Source organism: Oreochromis niloticus, linkage group LG4 (genome assembly GCF_001858045.2).
Source record: "Oreochromis niloticus isolate F11D_XX linkage group LG4, O_niloticus_UMD_NMBU, whole genome shotgun sequence".
Taxonomy (NCBI): Eukaryota; Metazoa; Chordata; class Actinopteri; order Cichliformes; family Cichlidae; genus Oreochromis; species Oreochromis niloticus.
In genome coordinates, this window is record NC_031969.2 from 26,091,706 (window position 1) to 26,112,489 (window position 20,784).

The window sequence follows — 20,784 nt, forward strand, 5'->3', positions numbered from 1 at the left end:
ACAGTGTTCAGCATGGCTCCTGTCTGCACAGGCATCAGATGACCTTATCCTTAAGGGACCATCCTGCAGCCTCGTAATGGAGGAAAAGAAATGGGTAGGTTAAAACATCCAGTAGAGGGAGTCAGCCAGCTGGATGTTAGCTAAGACAGGGTATGTGCTGACAATTTAAAATGTGAAACTTTCCGAGCATTGTTTAATGAGTTGAAGCTTAGATTAATGCCAGAATTTACAGGATTAAAAAAAAGCAGATTTAAAGGGGCTTAAATTAGGCTCAATAAAAGAATTGTGATTTGTGTGTAATGTGTTCTGTTAGCACTTAGAGATTTTAATGTCTATAAAGGCCTTAAAAATCTGCAGACACCCTGTGAACAGTGATATCATGTCTGAAATCATATGAAGAGTAGGCAGGTTAGATTTCTCTGCAACATCAAACTAAATCCCTCTGGAACAAATTCTAGAAACGAAGATTACAGTTATGTTTTGATCACATTGAAGTGTAGATTATTTTTCTGTTCTCTCTGCTCGAGGTTGTTTTGTAATAGTTTCACTGTAAATGACCATAACTGTGTAAAGCAAGGCAAAGCCAAACTGTCATCTCAATAAATGAAGCTTGAAGGAAATCAATCTGTCGTTTGAGCTTTCAATGTAGTGAGCATTTAGCACAGATAAGGACTAGGATGGCATCTTTAATGTATAAAGTTAAACTTTTATTTTTATAGGCATACACTGTACACAGCATTAAACTCCATTTTGTTCATCTCTATTGAGAAAGATCTCATTTCAAAGTGGGCTTTTAATGTTTTATAAATGAAGAACAGACCAAACAGCAAGTGTGGACATAAAAAAACAGAAAAACAAATGAAAAAGGATAATTTACATTCACATGTGGGGGGCCTTAATATTTGGTCAAACACTAACAAATTTGCTTTTTCCGTGGTCATAACCTTCTAAAGGTTACCTTTAACACAGCTTTGTTACGCAACACAGCAATGTTGTTTCAGCACTTTTCTTCCTGGAATCATTTGGCACTTATTTAATTTGCAAAGGAAACATCTACTCTGTGACTTACTTTCCTGGCAAAATGTGAGAGTATCGGGCTGATGTAAACACAAAGATAAATGCTTGACATACGCATGCCAGTCTGAGTACCAATAATAGGATAATGTTTAAAATGAAAAGAGGAATGAGATCTCTTCACCATCATCTACAGGTTACATTCAGTCAGTCGGTTTCTCGTCTGGTTGCCTATTTTTGCAGAACAGTGATATAAATGCACAATAACTTATTTTACCATAAAGATGGATGACGTTGCTAGCTGCAGAGAAAATTCACAGGGGAGCGCATCGAGTTGCGCAACCTGATCAAGTTTCTCCGTAAAACAGCGACAGCTTAACCTCATACTACAATACTGCGTGACTGCACGTGAATAACAGTATCTGTCCAAAGCTAATGTTGCATCTAACATGTTTAATGGATGGTTTGTCACATGCATTTCATTTACCATCATTACATACACTGTAAAAACTTGCATTACATACTGAATTTTCAAAGAAAAGCCAGTCAATAAGTACAGTAACAAAACCGCTGAGAGTTACACACTGTGCTATGGGTTATTTCGGCGTTGTTTGCTTTGACGAGATGGAATAAAAAATGTGAGATGCTCTCGGTACAGTAAGTGATAGGGATTAATAGTATTTCCACTTTAAATAGTTTAAGCTTGGTTGATACAGTTTTACAGGTAGACGGATGGGTCTGAGCAGATGAGGAGGAGAGCTAATGGCTGTCACTGAAGGAGGTGGTACAGTGTTTGTGGCGCATGAGCACCTGCAAACAGCAGGGAGGGGCTTTCTATTTTTGGAAGTGCAGCAGAGAGGGCAGAGACGGTGACTGCTGATAGAAATTTGTCAGCTAAATGATGCTGCAGACGGGGAAAGAAGCATTAGTAGGTGGCTGAGGAGTTAAGGACCAGTTCTGAAGGTAGGCAGCCGATGAAGCTAAGACAAGTCTACCTCCCTCTCTATTCCCACATATTTGAGGGCATCGGCTTGGCTGTATCTGTGGGAGGAAACACAGTATGAAGAGTGTGAGTTTGTATACAGTATCTCTTGAAGCTGGAGATTACAAAGAGGCCTTCAACTCTACCTGTAGTCAAAGAAGAGCTCCTCTCCTTGAAGGATGGCTCGTTTGGCAAATATCCCGATGCGGTGGTCTCCATTTACCATCACCACTGCAATGGCAGGCAATATAACATCAGACAACATAACTCTTATAAAGCTGCTGAATTCATATAGTAAAGTAGAGTGACCCCCACCCCCCCTTCACTGACCTTTAGCATAGCAGTTGGGATTAACTGAATGATTTGCAAAGCGGATTTTGTTCCCCTTTCGTGTGGCATCCACAACAAAGTCTAAAAAGAGAAACCGAGTATGTTATGGGTTTTTTAATACACTGCAGTGGTACGCCTGGCTTATAATTTTACGTAGTGGGGAATACGTGCCATTGTTCAAGTTGAAAAGGAAGCTAGACATGTATTTGTCATAAATCCTTCCACGTCGGTCTGCTTCATCCTGAGAGATCAGCTGCTTATGCACACATATAGGAAAAATAACACTGTAAGCACGCAGCATGAATGATGTATTTGAAAATAAAATCGACTAAACTGCACAGACTTGCCTCTCCGCAGTATTCAGAGATGAATTCATTCTTCTGAACAGGCTCTTTGATGAACGTGCCCCACCCAGCAACATCAGAGGGAGCCAAAAGCAGGTGCTAAAAACACCATATGACGTTTGAGTTATTTAATACCACTAAATCTCACAATTTTTAAACAGCCACATCTTCCAGTGTACCTTTTTCAGGCCTCTCTGGATGCTACAGTTCTTGCAGGAGACTACTTTACTGTCCCAGTGGTCTGCAGCACCGCATGTCATGCAAAGATCTGGGTCACATTCTCTTACAGCCAGGTAGCAGGGACATTGTTTAGTGTTGCACTGGGTCTTACACCTGCAGCCTGGGAAGCGGTTTTGGCCTAGAAAACATTTAGACACAGAGCTGCTCTGAAAGGGGAATTGTTGACATGTTTTATAAAGAAAAATAAAGTTAGCAGCAATCCAGAAATATAATACATTATGTGAAGAAATATCACTATGATAAAAAAAAAAAAACCCAACAAAAAAACTGAATTTCGAAATACAGTTGCAGAAGAGGAGCTCAGAGGTTGAGTAATGCTGAGAGGTTCATCAATCAGAGACCTCTGCTGGCAGACATGCTGAAATACAATTTTGAGGCGTGTAACATAACACCCTCAGGGCAGATGAATGGAAGGCTCAAGCAAGAATAACCGAAATGTCTTTCCAATAGCCTATGCTTGGAAAAAAACTGTCCACACTAAGGCTGCTCAAGGCAGCCTTTCACTTCCCATTCCCACCACGAGTGGATTTTATACCTCTGTATCATCAAGCGCCGTTTAGCTCGAGCTATTTGACTCATACTGATGCAGGAGACGATGTTGTATATCAAGTACAGAGCCTGTCACATCCCTTTGATTTCACTCCAAGTTTTTAGAGCACGCACATGTGGAACTAGGGCCTGCTTCCTGTTTGGCTCCAGCTCTTTGCTGCTACGGGAAAAGGCGAGGTAATCAGGAGATGGGAGGAGAAAAGGTGACTAAACCAGCACAGATGAACAAATCAAGCAGAAAAAACCTCCTCTTCCGAGACCAGAGAAAAAAAATGTTTGCTTAATCTTATCCTCTCCCTTCATTATCAACTCTCCAGAGGGCATCATACAGAAAAAGCATTTCTCCACCATGTGGCCATTTAAGAAAACACAGTTCTGGGGCATTGCTGCTGCAGCAAATAGCTCATTGTGAATGCAGCTCTCTGTAAAGCAGACACCCACCTATCCCTGCCAGAGGACAATTTCTCCTCTGGCCGCTGCCAGACTACTGCAGAATCGTTTTAAATTCTGCTGCCCTGCTCTATTGTGGCCTGGCAAACGGCTTCTCAGTGGAAAATGTGATTATAACAAACAATCTTCTTTGAGCATCGCATGGCCAAGCAGGCTATTGTATTTTTGGTAGAATTAAGCCACAAATTGTGATGAAATGAATAAAAAAAGTTAACACTTACACTCATGCTCACATTGGCAGAACTTCTCACAAAAATTTTGGGTCATTACACACGGGCAGGAGCTGTCACATGGGTGGTCGGGGTGGTCACATGGCTGGTAGTTGTACACCTGATTGGATGAGTTATCTGGAACAACAGAGGACAAAGCCCTCAGACTGGAACAGTAAGCTGTGTTGTATGTTAGAAGACATAATGTATTAAAAACCATGCCTTTTTTTAGTTACACATACCTTTCTTAAGCTGAATCTTTGCCCACAACCTGTAATATCAATTAAACACATTAGAAAGCTTTATTCCTCTTGGCTAAAAGCTCAAATTTCTTTCACACCTATTCCGGAAGATGAAACAATAAGTCAGAAAAAAGACAATAACAGTTGAGTTCTTGCCTATGCTTCCTTTTCTTCTTTTGAGGGGAGATGCCTCCATCTTCCAAAGGAACACGATGGATCAGAGCCTCTTTCACTGCAAACTCATAGACCTTTGGGAAATGACAATGAAGTGGACGACATATCATCTTGCAAGTTCAGCGTGCAAGCAAACAACTATGAAGACATTCTGCAATTATTTTGTGCAAAGTAACGAAGGCACCCAAGTTTCAAAACAAGCTGCTTATATAAAACTCGACTGCAGCATTCACATGCATCTGTGTGAAAACATGCTCAACCACTTCTGGTTGCTAAAACCCGGTTTTGGCCTCTTTCCTGGGATGTACACATACATAATGCAGCTGGTTTCAGCATTTCCCCTCAGAGAAGCAGTGGGTGGGTGGGGCAGTCAGAATATTAGCAGGGCCATGACAGCCCAATACAGACTTGTTTGGCCATGGAACAAGAGGGGATACAAGGGTTGGATATAAAGGGTGAAGCTTTTTAAATAAATGCACAAGTGAAACAACTTTTGAAATCTATTTTGTTAAAGTAGCAAAATGTTCCCAACAGAGCACTCTCATGCACAGCCCAAGGGAAGCTGGGAATGTCTGGACAACTGCGTCATGAGGGAAAATGAGAGACGTCACATCTGGTTGGCATTCCTCTTTATGGTGCCATATGCAATTCTCTCTGTAGTCAGTCCAATTATCCACACCATAAAACCACAAGCACCGGATGCACGTTATTATACTTGGACTGACGCAACAGAAATCAGCAGCGCAAGTATGGTTTGTACTTTCTTTCAAAACAACTATGAATCAGTTTTAGAGAGTTTTAGTTGAGTTCATAGACTACAAAAAACACATTTCATAGTTAGTATGGTTAGTAAACAACAGATGTGAGAGGTAATCAGGCACAACTGAGGCCCAACTGAGATTCTGGTTTTCCCTTTTCTTTTTGTTTTGTAGTCTACAAAGATGTTAAGAACTCTTTTACTTATACTTCCTTGCATTTTCTTCTGAAAGCATCTGTACTGTCATTATAAAGCAAGCTACATTTTAATGTCTGTTTATTGGTGTATTGGTTCATATGACTGAAACTGTTTAACAAAGCTATTTGTGATTTATGATGGGGCTGTGCAAAATGTATAAAATGATGCCAGTTGAGTCAAGCTGCTCTGAAGGCAAGTTTGAAAAGGAAATCAAAGGCATGGAGTTAGCAAGAAATCTCTGTGCACTGCTCCTCACTTCTGCTTGAGGCTTCATGTCTCCAGGCTACATTTGCTGCTACAGGCAAAACATATTATAAACTCTCAACTACATAGTTTGAAATCTTATTACACTGTGGTTAATGTAGCTATCCTATCTGGATACAGAACAAGGATAAAGCTGAAATAAAGCGCATTTATTAGTGGTGACTAACATTTAGTAGTTTTAACACCAACTTTAAACCAAAACAAGTGAACGCAGAATCATTCTGAAACTAGAAAACTGTCATGTGCCTGTATGTTTTACCTCCTTGCAGTTCTTTGTACCGATGAGGCGAGCAATAGAGCAGAAGTTGTTGAAGTATGTGCCGTGTAGCACCCTGAAAAGCGACTCCTCTGCTCCACTCCACTGGACGACACAGCACGCCTGCTGCTCCCCGTCATCATCTCCTGGACGCAGCTTGGTGGGAGTCTGGCACCGTGAATTGCCCTCTTTTTTATACACAGACACACACAAACATACTTGGGGACTTTAGCTGGAAAGCATTTTGTCACATTTTTTAACTCAACATGTATCTGAACAAGCAAGCACTTTTTAAATTACTTGGTCCTGGCAAAGTTTGTGACAGCTTTTATCCGCACTCATGCAATAAAAGGTGCTCTAACCTTGCACAAACATAAAAGCTGCTGTTTCTAGAAGCCGTCTTTGTATATAAATGGACACAAAGGGGACTGTGAGTTTTGATTGGGGTTTTGGATATCCAACAATGATGCTCGTGCATCCACAATTCAAGACAGCGAATGTTGCCAGGCAACAGAGTACATGGAGCATTACTGTGGCCACATGCTCCGGCGCTGAGTGTCTTTATTAATCTGCTCAACAATCTGCTTTTTCCACATTATCCCAACACATGTGGGAGACTCTGCTGAGTCACTGGCTCAGTACCAGGAGTTTCCAAAACTAACACAGGCTTCTGGTAAGGAACTGATAGAAATCAGCAACAACCTGAGAGTGAATAAGAGAAAGAAAAACAGCCAGGGGTGTGCGCGCTTATTTCCTTCCTCTTGCTCTCTACATGAAGAAATCAGTAGAAATGTGAAAGAATATAGTGCAGTAAAAGTAGTGAGGTGGAGGGGGAACAATGTGTTTATGTTGAGGCTGAAGCATGCAAAACTAATGGCTAGTTTATTTTTCTTGGCAAGAAAGAGCTGATACTACAAGGAGAGTGAAGAGGGGAGGAAAGGCGAGAGGATGTGGCTTGAAAGCTGTCATCTCTAGCCAAATTTCACTTTCCTTAAGAGGGTTAGTCAGGGTGGACAGCCTTCTGGGGGTTGGGGTGGGGAGGTGAATCTCAGAAACCAATTAAAATATATACACCATCTATACTGCATGAACTCATAATGAAGAAAGCCTTTTGCTACCAGAAAGAAGAACACATGAACTGATTTTTTAAAATTCGTTCATTCATTCAAGAGTAAGTGACATTTTGAGAAAGTGCCCCACCTGAGGAGGAGGTGGTTTCATGGTCACTGTCACCCTCCTTGGGTTCTTCAGCAGAGCCAGATGGTCCAGGACAGCTGGAACTGGTGGGACGGGGCTGCCTCCGTCGCCTCCGAGACTTCTGCGACCGTAACATATTCTGATCCACAAACTCTTTAGCCCCTTTCTTCACATGAGAAAAGACGTAGAACATTTAAAATATGATCAGGAGGAAAACATAGGGGGTTCTAATGTGTAGAGAATGCATGAATGCATCAGTTAAACAACTGTGGGCATACCTGTAACAGAAAGCAGTTTACACCGCATGGTTCAGTCTCCATGCGGATCTCCTTATTCTTCCTCTTGTAAACATTGGGTGTAGCATGAAAAGCTTCATCAACAGAAAGAAAAATGTTTTGACCCCCACTTTTCATCATGTGGTTACTATACTTGGAATACTATAATCTTAATATATACATTTCAAACTTTGAAAGAATATATAAGAAGCTATTACGGTGGAGGAAACAGTCGTATTTGAAGCAGCGCCTGCAGAAGAGTGTGTGGAAGGAGTGTAACGACTGCTCTCTCTGCACAGACTTTGCAAAAGGTCCGTCTAGGTTGGGGGTGCAGAGAGGGGGCAGCTTCACTGGACTTGGCGGCTCCAAGAGGTCCTTGTACCTGTGGAGGACATATGAAAAGTTTCAGCGGGATATGTCACTTCTTTGTGGCACACTATTGATACGCTCATTTAGCTTAGTGAAACAGTGCCGGACAAAGATGAAGATTTTTTTTTTTCTGAGCACAGCTCTTTCAGATGCTGATGTAACTACCCCTTTGAGTCGGAGAGCCTGACAGGGAGCGACTATTATTACTTTCCTCCCTGACAGCTTTCGTCTCCATGGTGAACACTAAGCAACAGACTGCCCGGCATTGTGCGTACAGATCCCTGGATTGACTACACTTTTCTTACTTTTCCTTCAGCTCCTCTGTGGTGCCTTTGTAGGGGAACATTGAGGCGATCGCTGTAAATATCTTATCATTGGGGATCTTCTTGCTGCTGGACACGTCCTTCACTGTGGGAGACAACGAGCAGAGATTGCTATGTGAATCACCCAGGTTTGTCCAGACATCAGGTTTTGATACAAACTCACAAACAAAGGTTATGCAATATGTTCTGTTGCAATGGTAAAGTTCCTTCCATTCTCAAGGTCACTTGGTAAAAAAAATAAAAATGATGTAATAAGAACATTGTACATCTCTTTTACCATTATCTTTGATTCACGTTCCCATCTTCTACACATGTATTTGTGAATCAGTGACACTGTGCCCAGGTGTGCTTCAAATGAACTGTCACTAAGTGTTGGCAGTGTGTATATAGCCTAGTTTTCCATAAAGCCCGGTGCACGAGGTCATTCAGTTCTGTAATTAGAGCTGGGCCATATCAGTGTCATGGACAAATAGGTTCACTCACACACAGTAGGGACACAGAGGCAGCTGTAAAGCAAACAATGTCAGCTCAAGAGCTGCTGTGGCAGGGCGACCTTGTGGCAGGTGTACAGTGCAATGACACGAACAGCATGAGCCTGTACTTTTCTTGTTCTCATCATCTGAAAACACAAATGCGCCAAGCTGAAGACTCACCCTCAGTAGTGCTTCTCCTCTTCCTCCTGACAAACGCCACAGATCCAGCCTTATTCTCTTCTGAGCCCTCCAATGAGCTCCTCCTCATCACCCTCTCTTCTTCTTTCTTCCCTGTCATGTCCCCAACAGTTCCTGCTGAGGCCTCCTCTTCTTCGTCCTCCTCGTGGTCAGAGTACTGGCTCAGGGCGTCCACTAACTCTTTAAATATCTCATCGCTGATGAACCCTCCCTCTGGAACACAATCGAGATGTCATACCAACAGTTATCACCAATTAAATGTGTGATTCTTGACTTTTTTATTAAGATGGCAAAAAGTCTGTGGTTTTAAAAAGAGCAGGATCATTGAAAATCAAAATTCAGTTGTTCTAGGCTATCCCTTTTTCCTATCCATTGAATTGTTTGATTAGTGAAGTACGAAAATGATGCAAATCTTACAATTGCCAAATTTCAACTTAACACCTATTGGAGATTTTTGGACCAACATATTAGACAGTACTCCCCACCCCAATCATAAAAAAAAGAATCAGAGGAAAGAATTGAAGAAAATCACTGACAATGTGCACTGAAGCTGTTCTGTTGGTACGAGGTGACCCATTACCTTACTAAGACACTTGATGCTGCATTTTCTTTTAATTTGTCTCCTGTTTGCAGGGACATATAATATTCAACACGAACCTCTGTCACCATGAACACCGTCATAGTTGTCAATGAGTTCCTCCAGGAAAGCCTCGTCTTGCTCCAGCACTTCATCGCCCATGTAAGGGATGTTGTGGAGGAACGTTTCATCCTCCACCTAGAACAAACAAACTTTGGTTAAAACAAGTCTGTAACTGCAGATTCTTCAGAGGGACCAAAACTGTAAAAGCAATATACAATTACACTTGTTAGCAGAAATGCATTCACAAAATAAGTACACGACCTGACTGAAAAAAATAAATGAAAAGTTCGGTTGTAAGAGTGTTCTGTGAGAATTTTCAATTTGAACTTCTGTGGAACAAAATCCTATGTTATAGCTCGATAACATGTGTTCCTCAGTTTATTCAACTGCCCTAAAAGTTCAATGAACAGAGAATTTAATAAGAAAATAGTAGAACATTATCAGTTTCCATTTAACTCATAACTAGAATCAGATGAATTAGCAACAAATTATATTCAGCGTGCTCTAAGGGTGATATGAAACTGTAACTGTGTCAATGACAGTTGTGTTTTATTTATACCATAAAGTTGTGCTGCAGAGGGGACCAGGAGTACATAAAGGGGATTCCAGCTACTGTTGACAGTGGTCTCATGGCAATGGCTTGAGCTTTGAATCCTGGGAAGCCAAACTCCACTGTACACACCTGTAAGATAACCAGAGGTGGCTTGAGAATCACCAGATCCTAGAACAATATGCTGCAGCACTTGGCCGTTTTATAACTACACACTTAACTCTGAGCAGGGGGAATAAAACCAGTTAACACAATACAGCCCACCATGACAGCATGCGGGAGGAGAAAGATGTGGTTATACCATCAGGCTGTATGTATTATAAGCTCCCACAGGGCAGCAGACTGTTAGACTGTCATGCGATCCACTTCTACCACACTTTCCCATCCAGTTGGGAATCGGTATAGAAGATTGGGAGGGGTGAGGAGATCTCAACATGATGTTCAAGAAGGGATTTCCTCACAACACATTCACATTATAAAAATATATTGAACTTCTAGCTTAGCCAGAGCATCTTGGACAGGAATAAGAAGACGTACCGCAAGGTTCAGATAATAGTGCAAATCATGTGTCCTGCCATTGTCTTAATAGTCTCCATCGCTCTCTTTTTGTATATTTTGGGTGGCTTTTAGCCTTTCTTATCTTCTCTCCACTGTCCTATCACAATAAAGCTGACAGAAGAGAATGAGCGGTTTCAAACCCTGGACACTGCATCACAGCATAAGGGTTGCATGCTCAACTAAAGCTAGATCAGTGCCCCATAATTTCTCCGTCTCTCTCTGACAGACCACACACCCACCTTTTTGGTGGCCAGAGCCCCATTAGAGGTTGACAGAGGGATGGACTGAATCCGGAGCTTGGACCATTCTGTGTTTAGGATATTTGTCTGTTGCTCAATCTTTTGCCTGTTAGACATGAAAAGGGTCTAGAAAAAAAAGAGAATAAAAGACCAAGTTAAACAAGACATACACACTATTAATATAGCACACGCATTGAGAACTGGATACAAAAGACACACCAGGATCCCACGTACAAATTAAGCGTTGCTCTTTATTTGTTCAGGACCATTGCACAAAACCCTGATTGCACAAGAGAAAAGATGTCTTGTGCCATATTTAGCTACAACCTTATCTTCATTCACAGACCCTGAAAAAAACTGAACATCTGAATTTAACTTGGGTGATGTCAATGTGACTCACTTTGACCTCTTCTGCTTTTTTAAGGCGTTTGACCTGGCGAAGGCGCATATACTCAGACTTGACCCTCCGTCTCCACTCCAGCATGCTGCGAGAAGGGATAAAGGAGGAAGACTGAGGTCTTGGAAGTGATGGGGCAACACCGGTGTCAGGGGCTGCTGCACTTTCCTCCATGACTGTTTAAAAATAAAAGGAAAGCATATGACAAACAGGCCCAACTTCAAAACATTCCAGTTTCATATTCAGACAAGTTACTTTTGTAAACTTAGGTTTGTTTTCATGTTTTCTGCCACAGTAACTACTTTCACTAATTACATTAAATGTAATATAGTAGTAGTATAGCAGTAGTTCTGATGTAATATGCCTGCAGTCCACTTCAGTTACCTTATTATAGTACTAATGGGCTTACTATCGCCCTCTGTTTCTCACAACCCCATTACATTTCCCCATTCACCCTCGCCGATGGTCTTTCTGAAAGAGTGCCCCCATCTGTTAGCAAAACAAAACAGACGTCTAATGCAAAAAAAAAAAAAAAAAAAGCCTCCTCGAGTGCTTTACGGGGCTTTTTCTGGTAGACTGTTTCTGCTCTTTTTATAAATCTTGGGGAAAATTGATTGAATTATGCGCATACAGCGCGACAGTGTGCGCATCTATGAATACAGCACATGAATTTAATAGCACGGGGCATCCACATTGCACAGGAGTGGGCGTGCCACTTCAGAAAAGCAGAATAGAAAAGTGCGTAGTACAGTTTTTCTGTGTTTCATAATCGCCACGCTGAATATCAACTTCCCCGTCTGAACTCAAACGGAATTAAAAATAAATACAAAGGTAAAACTGAGCTCGGGGAAACTGCTGCACCTCGTTTTTGGGGGCTACGAAACGTGCACACGTTTCAGACACATGAAGCTATGAAGTCCGCGACGTCCTGTAAGTGCAGCCCCGTGCCAAGAGAGCTACACAGTACCCATTTAAATGTAGAACACTCTAAAGACGTGCGCACCGAACAGCACAATGACGGCACGTTACACTAGCGCACGGGTGTGCACGTCAAGATCGCTACATCCAGTGTCGCAGTTATTAAATACCTTTAAATCCACGTCTCGTGTCCTATTTGTTGCGACAACAGCCCGCAACGCGACCAAGTCCCTTTCTGTTTTTCTCTCTCTCTCTCGTTTTTTTTTTTTTTGTTTTTTTTTTTAGTAGAGAGATCCGGAGCAATTCAAGGCTGTGTTTGCTATGGCTCTGACGCAGTTATCATCTCCGCGCAGCGAGGGGATCTCTGAGAAATCTCTATCCATGGGCATGGTGCTGGAGGTTGTTGTTGTTGTACCTTACAAATAACTGCGCACTTGGCTTGGTTGATCCAACTCGAGCAGGAGGGTGACGTCTATATTATGATCACAGCCTTTCCAAGCAGAGGAGGATTTATTACTATTCTGCGTCCTGGGAATAAAAAGTAGCGTGCAGCAGCCACAGCACAGCCATTTACACGCATACACAGGAACTGATGCAACTGTCCGGAGTGCTAGATCGCCATCTAAATGCGTGAAGGCAGAACACTCTGTGGGTTTTGATAGTAGAGCAAGTGCAAACACATAATCTTAAATACAGCCGACTCTATAGGAGCGAAAGAATAAAATGGCCTAAATAAACATTATGAATACACGTAGCTTTATAGGAGTATCGGGTATTTATTTTATATATTTACCAAAAAAATCAATGCAAAATAAACTTCTCACAAAACCTGAAAATAGATGCATTAATTCAGTCTGCCCACAGAGCTGAAGTAACTGTCTAGCCTACGAATTAAAAATAATAAATACTTGGACACTGGAACACAGTTTCCCGACATTCCAATGTACTAGGGTCAAATGGAAAACAATTCAGCTGCTGTTCAGCTCTTCTCCTCCAGGGAGAGCCCGACACACAAAGATAGAGGGTTGGATGACGGTATTCACGCCACTGATGCTGTCACTTAACCCACGTAAAACCCACTATACAGAGCTCAAGCAAGCTGAAAAATGATGTTTTCGATGGACTTTGATTTGACGAGCAGCGATATGAGAAAGCATAATGACTTGAATTTACAGAGAAGTATATTAACCTCTGTAAATCTTTGCTTATGTGTAAGTAGCCAAACGTCACACCCCTTTTGTAGGGAAATGTTTAATTTAACACATCACGCGTAAACCGGACGTAGGGTTCAACGGAACACGTGGTAATAGCTAATCTCATTCCATTTTCTGGCTTGATTTGATTTAATGTACACAAGCTAACTGCTAACACCTAACACTATAAATAATTACGATAAATTACCAATAGTCACATTACTATGGAGGCACTGATTCTGACTTGTGTATACATTTAAAATCAGAGAAAATCAGTTAATTTGCTACAATCACTTTAAATAGATTCAAATATTTACGTTCAATTAAATATAAAATGTAGTGTGGATAAATAGTGTGTGTACTTAATGCCAAATAAGAAGCTGAAAGTGCAGGCAATCGAGTAGTGGTTTGCTATAAATAAAAGTCCTTGAAAGTACTGCTTTGATAAACATGTTAGATGTTGTGTGTGCTCTCCACGGGAGGAATTTTAACATATCCCCTCAGGATATAATACAAAGAAAAAAGTAAAATACAAAGGATATATTTAAAAATATTTACTCTCAGGGTATTTTATTTATAGCTCCCATTTATTTCATTTTATAGTTTATTACTTGTAAGATATTAAAAAAATCCCCAAAAGCAAACACAGTAATTATTCATCTGCAAGACACAAGATGGCGCTATTTAGCTGGTTTTTAATGGAAGGACGCCACATGAACTCATATGTACACATCAAAGTAGGATTAAGAGAAATGAAACTTTATATCGCCTTAACAGACCCATCGTGTTTCTCTCTGATTGCTGTTGTTGCTGATCCCCTCTGTTCCCTGGCTGTGCTGTTTGTGGCACGCATGCCTGCTTATGATTTATGCATTCAGTGAGCAAAAGGTATCTCAGATAGTACAGTTTGTTTGCCATATCCACAGTGATATTTGAAGTAGCCACTGCCATGTTGATACTAAACTGTCAAACAAAAGCAAACACACAGAGGAAGATGAGCTTAGGACACTGTTATCAGCAGGAAGTTTTTAATTCTGCATCATGTAAACTGCGTGTGTTGATCTTGGCATCTCTATTTGGGATACATTTCTTCAGATATGCTGCAGGCTTTATGATCTGTGACAAAGCCTTGGAGATGAAAAGATTTACAACGTAGCTAATAAAACAGAGACTTCGAAAGCCATTTGAAATAGTGAGTGACTGTAGAAGCATTCATTTTCATAGAACACGTGTCAAAGTAAATGTTTACTTACTTACATTTCAAATATGCTTCATGCTCCACTTCGCTCACACTCCAAGTTCAATATTTAAGCTTCTATATGCTGGATTTTTAAAGTTCAGTCCATTACATGTAAAACAGTGGCCTCCTTTAACTGAAATGAAATGTGGAAGCAATTTTGGCCTGAGCTACTTGGATTTCTTCCAAGCCTAGCAGCTGAAAAAGAGTACTCATCCCTCAGTGACGTGAATCAGTTTCATACTGGATATTCCAGCCACCTCTCTTTACCACAGACGTTTATTGAGATAGATAGATATTCTTTACCCACGGTTAGTCAGTTGCTCCACAGCAATGAAATATGAATCCATGACCTAAAAAAAATGTAGATTCATTAAAACTTTGTCTGATATTTCTGAACAATAAGCTAAAAAAAAAAAAAAAGTATCTCTTCTTTGTGATTCGCAGCCCTGTGTGTTTCTCCTAAAAATACTTTACTGAAAACTTTTACTTCTCTAAATCTTTGAAAAGCAACTTGTCAGCAGCATGTATCCTGTCAGTCTAACATAGCTTGCATTTGATCAGAAGCTCCTGCATGTTTGCAATAAAATTCTGCTTGCAATGATAAATAAAGAGGCAGAAAGTGGGGAAGAGAAAAACAGGACAAAGTGTGGCCCCTGAAAACAGAGGGTGGGACAAACTAAGGAAATAGATGAAGAGAGAGAGATTGATAGTGCTGCACCAATGGGCCGCAATAGTCCTAACTTTATCAGAGGCTCTTTGCCCCATTTGGTGAGTCCGCCCCTACTAGGAAATGAGGGCTTCCTGTTGCTTTACACAGCCTTCCTGCAAAAGGTTGAGATATGTAATTCTTACCCATCAGGGAAGAGGAGAAGAACATTAGGCAAAATGACACTCACCAGATTCTTAGTTATGTATTTCAGAGTTTTTATGCTTCTTTTCATCTGGGGTAAGTAAAGGCTTTATGCTATCCTATTTTTATTATTTTGACTTAATCTTTTAACTTTTCCATGAACTCACCTCTCAATAAGAATTCAAAGAAAATGTTTAGTAATTAGTAGATTTTAGTAAGGAGTTTAGTTAATCCCCTGACTGAGTTTTACACTGAAACAGTTTGGATTAAGGGTCAAAGAGTAATTGTGATCAGCCTGAGACAACTGATTTTTCTTAGATCAGTTTTTTTTTTAACTTTAGGAGGATATTTTTATGAATCTCGTTGCATTTTTTAAAAAAATGCAGTTGTCATGAGTCTTTAAGAAATAAAATATTTCAGTCAATTACTTATTTATTTCGCGCAATAGGACCGCGATCACATGGGATGAGCTTTTGAGTTGAACACATTAAGATTTCCTTAGAAAAGTGCTAGACAAAGGGAGGATGCACTCATGTGTTCACTCAGCACGGCATGTTATTTCCTTTACTGCCCCACTCAGGTCTGCAAACTACATATAGAAGATTATGTACACGTATAAAATATTGTGGTGTTTTAAATCAACAGTTTTATTCCAATGTTCAGGTCTTTATTTTATTCCTCTTATTACAGCAAGCACAGCAGTGGTATGTCAAAGTGAAGAAAAGGTAACTGTGCATCCGACAGTAACAGTAGGTAAGTACATTTACAGAAATAAGCAACAAACCAAGGAAGAAACAAAATTCATGCATGACCACTGACTAACTGATACCCCTCCTTTGCAGAGTTTAACTCAACAGACAGGATGATGACTCTTAGTAAGTGCATACATTTTCTCCATCACTTTATTATAGACTGACAGCTATACATCTATGTCTATATGTCCTAGATTTTGTATTTTTACAGTTCCAAATGGGGTTTATGTAATTGCATCCACTGAGGAATTGCTTTGGATTACATTTCTAAACTTATTTGCCTGGTCTGGAACTGACAAACCAGAAAAGCAGAACTCAGGGATCCTTTTTTCTGCCAAGATTTGTCCTTGTGTGTATTACCATGAGAATCCAAGACAAACTCCTGGGGAGGTCTCTACCAGTGAGGGGTCAACGTCAGTGGACATGAGGCCCGTACTGGTTTGGGGTTGGAGGGTAACTGAAACCTCATCACGAGCAGCCCCCACCTGGCTCGACTTCCTTAATTTGTTCGTCATTCACCCCACGCAACGTCTGTGATCAACGCATGAACTCTGAGTTGTGAAACAACTAGAACATTGGAGCAGCGCCCCTTTCACTGTTCCTCATCCTGTGCCTTCCTTTTTTTCCTTTTTTCCTCCATCCCCCGACTGTCCCCTCCTCCCCCTGCCAGCGCTCTCAACTCTGAGCCCCCCACCCACTGAAAAAAAAAGAACACATTTCCTGATGTCATTACTAAATCAAAATGTTGCTTGGCAAACAGATGTTGTGAGAGGCCGAACATATGGATTTAGTGTCATAAATTAACAAGCTGGTTGTGAGAAACCCTAAACCATAGATTTCATTTTTAATTCAATCAGTGAAAGCACCTCTCTTGCACACAATTTTTTTTTTTAAAGACAGTGAGAAACTATCTTCCAGATGTATCACACACATGAGCAAGATTTCCCGTACTTGTAGCGTTAATTACAGAATGTTTTCCTACTAGCATGCATGCGTAACGATAGTTGGCCCTTTAAACAGCTGGTCAACTTTGACAAACAACTATTTCCAGGTTTGGTCAAATTAACCTAAATATGAAATCATGGCTGTCTGCAGAGCACACCCTGCAGAGTCATGATTACATCCACCCCGAAACGCTAAGTCCTAAATGTTTACTTATGTTTCCTATTTGGCAGAGACAGCCCAAAAGGCAAATAAATCACATGCTGTGAGCTGGCCAGGCCTTCAACTGTGAGAAACTGAGACTAAAACGCAGAACAAGAGTTAAAGAGTAAAGGGTTTTCAGATGTGAGTCCAGCCCCAGTTTGGGTGTGCTCCCTTTTATTTGGGAGAATGGAGAGGACAATCTTTGTTGCCTCCACCCCTTTAAAAACGGAAGAAAATTTTAAAGAAACGTGTGTTAGAGAGGGGGAGAGCCGCTGCCAAGGCGGAGGGCCATCAGACAGATCTTCGAAGAACATCTGGTAACCGCGGGTAACATTGTTTGGACATCTGGTAACCGAAGATTGCACTGCGTCTCTTCCATCCTGTCGGGTTTCCTGTTATGCCTCGCTGTATGAAGTCTAAGAAGTTTTGGTTTTTTATACATGGTTATACGCTGGGGAAAACACACCTTTATTCATTTTTTCTGACATGAAGGGAGCACTTGGTTTCATAGGGTTATTCCTCTCCTTTCTCTCCGGTGAGTGTGTGGTCTCCCTTTTATATATGGAAATGCCTGCCTCTGTGCTAGAGATGTGGAAAAAATTCATTATCTAAAGTAGACAAAATTTCCCATGGTACTCCGATTTGCTTGGACAGATGAATTAGGAAGGGCTTGCATGGCAGATTTGAAGAGATTTACTGCTTCATTTACATGTTTTTAAGCTAAAAAGTGTTTTTTCTTCTCTTTCAGATGCCAGTGGACAGTTTGGTAGGTGGCATAACCTTATAAACATACATAATCATATAACTTCATATATAATTTGATAAAGGGAGTCTTGCAGAAGTTGTTTTATGCACAACTCATTTTTAAAGCCACTTTCTTTTTCCCTTTTTTGTTGTTGTTGATTCTTCTCTTCTGCTCTGTAGTTTGTGCAGTTGACTCAGACAGAATGAGCTGCCTCCCCGACATGTTTGCTTTGCTCTGTGTGCAAATATTTGAGCTTGAAATGGCATCACTGAACAAAACTGACTGGTGCGATTGGAGTAAGGTAAACAGGTAAGTAGGGGGCATTTATATTTAAAATGAATGTTTTTTGTTTAAATGCCAATTTCTAATTTACCTTTCATGTTCTCCTTCTATTCAGTTGGTACAGCAACCTAAGCACGTGTACAGAACAAATATGTGACTTATACTCCATCCCATGGCCCAACCATGTGGTGGAACAGACCTTTTTGGACATTCATTCCAGGTTTTTCAAGGATTGTCCCACAGATGAGCTAAGTGACCCACCACCTGCCATCATGTTTGCTTTGGTCATCACGCCCATCTGCCTGATCCCTGTAATGGTTAGCCTGGTGGTACTTAAGACCAAAAATGGAGATGGCAACTCCTGATAACCTAGAATCTCTGCTCAGCTATGTTCTCTCTTCTCCCCTAACCCAGGAACCGCTTGTTTACAAACTGCTTATACACTTTCATCTCACCAGAGACTGAATCTTTAGATCTTCTGCACTTCACAACTTAAATTAGCCACATAGACATAGTAGGCGTGGTTCTGTGGCATCACAACTGTTTCTCTTAAGTGACATACTTCTTAACGCAGACAAACACTGTCAGAAACTGTGTTCTGTACTATACTGTATCTCATTTACTGTGACAAAAAGGTTTTGTTTTAAACCACTTGACACTAGAGTTGGCCGTTGCTTGAAGCATTGGTCATCTCTTGTTTGCTCACAATATTTCATTTATACTGGAGAAGCCAATATTCGTGATTAGCCTGACGAAAGCTCCGGAGCTTGTAAAAGTAGAAACAAAATTTGTATTGACACTCTGTTTTATGCAAGAGACTTGGGCTGATAAAAGACAAGGTAAAGTTTATTACTGAGCTGCTTTTGCATTCATAGGCAATGTTGTGTTAGTTTTTTTGCTGTTTAAACTTTGAGCCTAAAAATATAAAATATATTTATGAAGACAGCATTTAGAAGCTAAATGATTTTTAATTCTGAAAAGGAGAAAGATGTTCATATCTGATCTTTGACAAAGGTCCTAAACACTCTGTAGTGTGTATGTGTAGGGAGGACAAGAAGTTAACCATATGCATGGATCTAGTTATTCAAATCATAGCACACAAAGAGTTCAAAGGGTCGAGGTCTGTTTTTATTAACTGTAAGTAATCTTCATACTCATGTGACGAGAAGCTGGTTAGAAGAAAAGCGTATCTCCCTCCAGACAAAAGACATTTTAAGTTGCCTGCACAGAATTGTGACAAACACTGAACAATGACAAAAAGATAAAAGTTTTATCTTTTGCCCTGAATGACAATAAAGCCACTATAAGTGCTTTCAGATTTAGAACAAAAATGTGTATTTATATACTCTGATGTATTTCTGCTATTGTCAGGACTTCGTGGACTTACTGTGAAAGTACATCCTGCCTGCTCTCATGCAATGAACTGTATGCATTTTTATTTTTTATATTTTAAACCAATAAATCTACAGTTGTATACTTACTATGACTTGTAAATTATTGTGATGGAACAACCTTGAATTAAGTCCAGCTCATGATACATTAACAGAGTTGCAGTACCATTCTTGTGAAATTACCCTTTCACCTTTGCAGCTATTTGATTAAACACCCTTTTCCCTTGTGTGTGGGGCAGATGGTCTTGCTTTTTGCTCTAGGCAGTGTTTCACTGTCTCTTTAGTGATCAGTATATTGCAGTGCAGTTGCTATGCTCTTCAAGTGCTGATGTAGTGAAGGAAGCAGCGACAACAGTCATGCATCACGCCCTCATCTGGCACACAAAACACTACAGGGTGGGCCTGTATTTGTGTGTGTGTGTGTGTGTGTGTGTGTGTGTGTGTGTGTGTGTGTGTGTGTGTTTGGCAGGACCGGGTGGGAAAATGTGTTTAGTGACCTTCTTCCTCTCTAGATGTCGGGTCATTCTCACCCTCCCCACCCCCTTCTGATCTCATCCAACTTTGTGTTACTTCTTATAGTTAGAGCCAGGAGATGCATTTTCTGGTGCCATTGCGCAAGATGAGACTCTGCAATCAACATCAGTCATGTTTTATCAATCACAAAATATTAACATACATTCTATACACAAAGGGTCAATAGTTGTACATGAGCTTTAAAATGTTTCAGGAAAGAAATTTTGCCCTCTGGTGGTTCTATTAAAAACTGACAAACAGACATAAACAACTAAATTTTGAACACCGACATCGCTATGAAAACAAAACACAAGAAAAAACAAAGCAAGGAAAAAAAAACACTTATTTTTTTCATGAAAATATTTAAGAAGCAACCATAGTCCTGTACACAGTGGAGCCTGTTATTAATCTTTCTTTATACTTCTGTTTTTAACATTTAAAATAATAAAGAACGGCACAAGTTTGGAAATTGCTTTTGTAAGAATATTGCATTTTCAGGATCATCCACTGTGTCATCTCTACTATC

The 20,784-nt window shown here is 40.5% G+C and overlaps 2 protein-coding genes across 4 annotated transcripts; one reads left to right on the top strand and one right to left on the bottom strand.

The window, feature by feature from the left end:
* Window positions 1-694: 694 nt before the first annotated feature.
* Window positions 695-13,047, bottom strand: ezh1 (enhancer of zeste 1 polycomb repressive complex 2 subunit). Of its 2 annotated transcripts, none has more exons than XM_003442045.5 (20): window positions 12,562-13,047; window positions 11,232-11,404; window positions 10,832-10,957; window positions 10,044-10,166; window positions 9,502-9,619; window positions 8,827-9,057; window positions 8,156-8,258; window positions 7,700-7,863; window positions 7,485-7,576; window positions 7,210-7,372; window positions 6,013-6,197; window positions 4,517-4,608; window positions 4,361-4,389; window positions 4,131-4,256; window positions 2,850-3,028; window positions 2,674-2,769; window positions 2,498-2,579; window positions 2,327-2,407; window positions 2,143-2,227; window positions 695-2,055 (listed from the first exon to the last, which is right to left on the bottom strand). In XM_003442045.5, the coding sequence occupies exons 2-20, from the start codon at window positions 11,400-11,402 to the stop codon at window positions 1,995-1,997; spliced, it is 2,307 nt and encodes a 768-aa protein (XP_003442093.1). In that variant the 5' UTR covers window positions 11,403-11,404; window positions 12,562-13,047; the 3' UTR covers window positions 695-1,994. The 2 variants fall into 2 exon arrangements, with proteins under 2 accessions (XP_003442093.1, XP_005468886.1); XM_005468829.4 differs by having other exon boundaries at window positions 12,317-12,843.
* Window positions 13,048-15,336: 2,289 nt separating this feature from the next.
* ramp2 (receptor (G protein-coupled) activity modifying protein 2) lies at window positions 15,337-19,835 on the top strand. 2 transcript variants are annotated; one of them, XM_003442044.5, is made up of 6 exons: window positions 15,337-15,525; window positions 16,120-16,182; window positions 16,272-16,304; window positions 18,076-18,093; window positions 18,252-18,381; window positions 18,470-19,835. In XM_003442044.5, the coding sequence occupies exons 1-6, from the start codon at window positions 15,465-15,467 to the stop codon at window positions 18,717-18,719; spliced, it is 555 nt and encodes a 184-aa protein (XP_003442092.3). In that variant the 5' UTR covers window positions 15,337-15,464; the 3' UTR covers window positions 18,720-19,835. The 2 variants fall into 2 exon arrangements, with proteins under 2 accessions (XP_003442092.3, XP_013125070.1); XM_013269616.3 differs by lacking the exons at window positions 15,337-15,525; window positions 16,120-16,182; window positions 16,272-16,304 and adding an exon at window positions 16,349-17,862.
* The last annotated feature ends 949 nt before the right edge of the window (window positions 19,836-20,784 follow it).

Coding starts and splice junctions, on each gene's coding strand:
- ezh1 (XM_003442045.5), bottom strand. CDS start 11,402: ATGGAGGAAAGTGCAGCAGCCCCTGACACCGGTGTTGCCCCATCACTT. Junction 4,390..4,516: donor AAGAAGAAAAGGAAGCATAG/GCAAGAACTCAA, acceptor TTGATATTACAG/GTTGTGGGCAAAGATTCAGC. Junction 4,257..4,360: donor AAAGATTCAGCTTAAGAAAG/GTATGTGTAACT, acceptor CTGTTGTTCCAG/ATAACTCATCCAATCAGGTG.
- ramp2 (XM_003442044.5), top strand. CDS start 15,465: ATGACACTCACCAGATTCTTAGTTATGTATTTCAGAGTTTTTATGCTT. Junction 16,183..16,271: donor GCATCCGACAGTAACAGTAG/GTAAGTACATTT, acceptor CCTCCTTTGCAG/AGTTTAACTCAACAGACAGG. Junction 18,382..18,469: donor GATTGGAGTAAGGTAAACAG/GTAAGTAGGGGG, acceptor CCTTCTATTCAG/TTGGTACAGCAACCTAAGCA.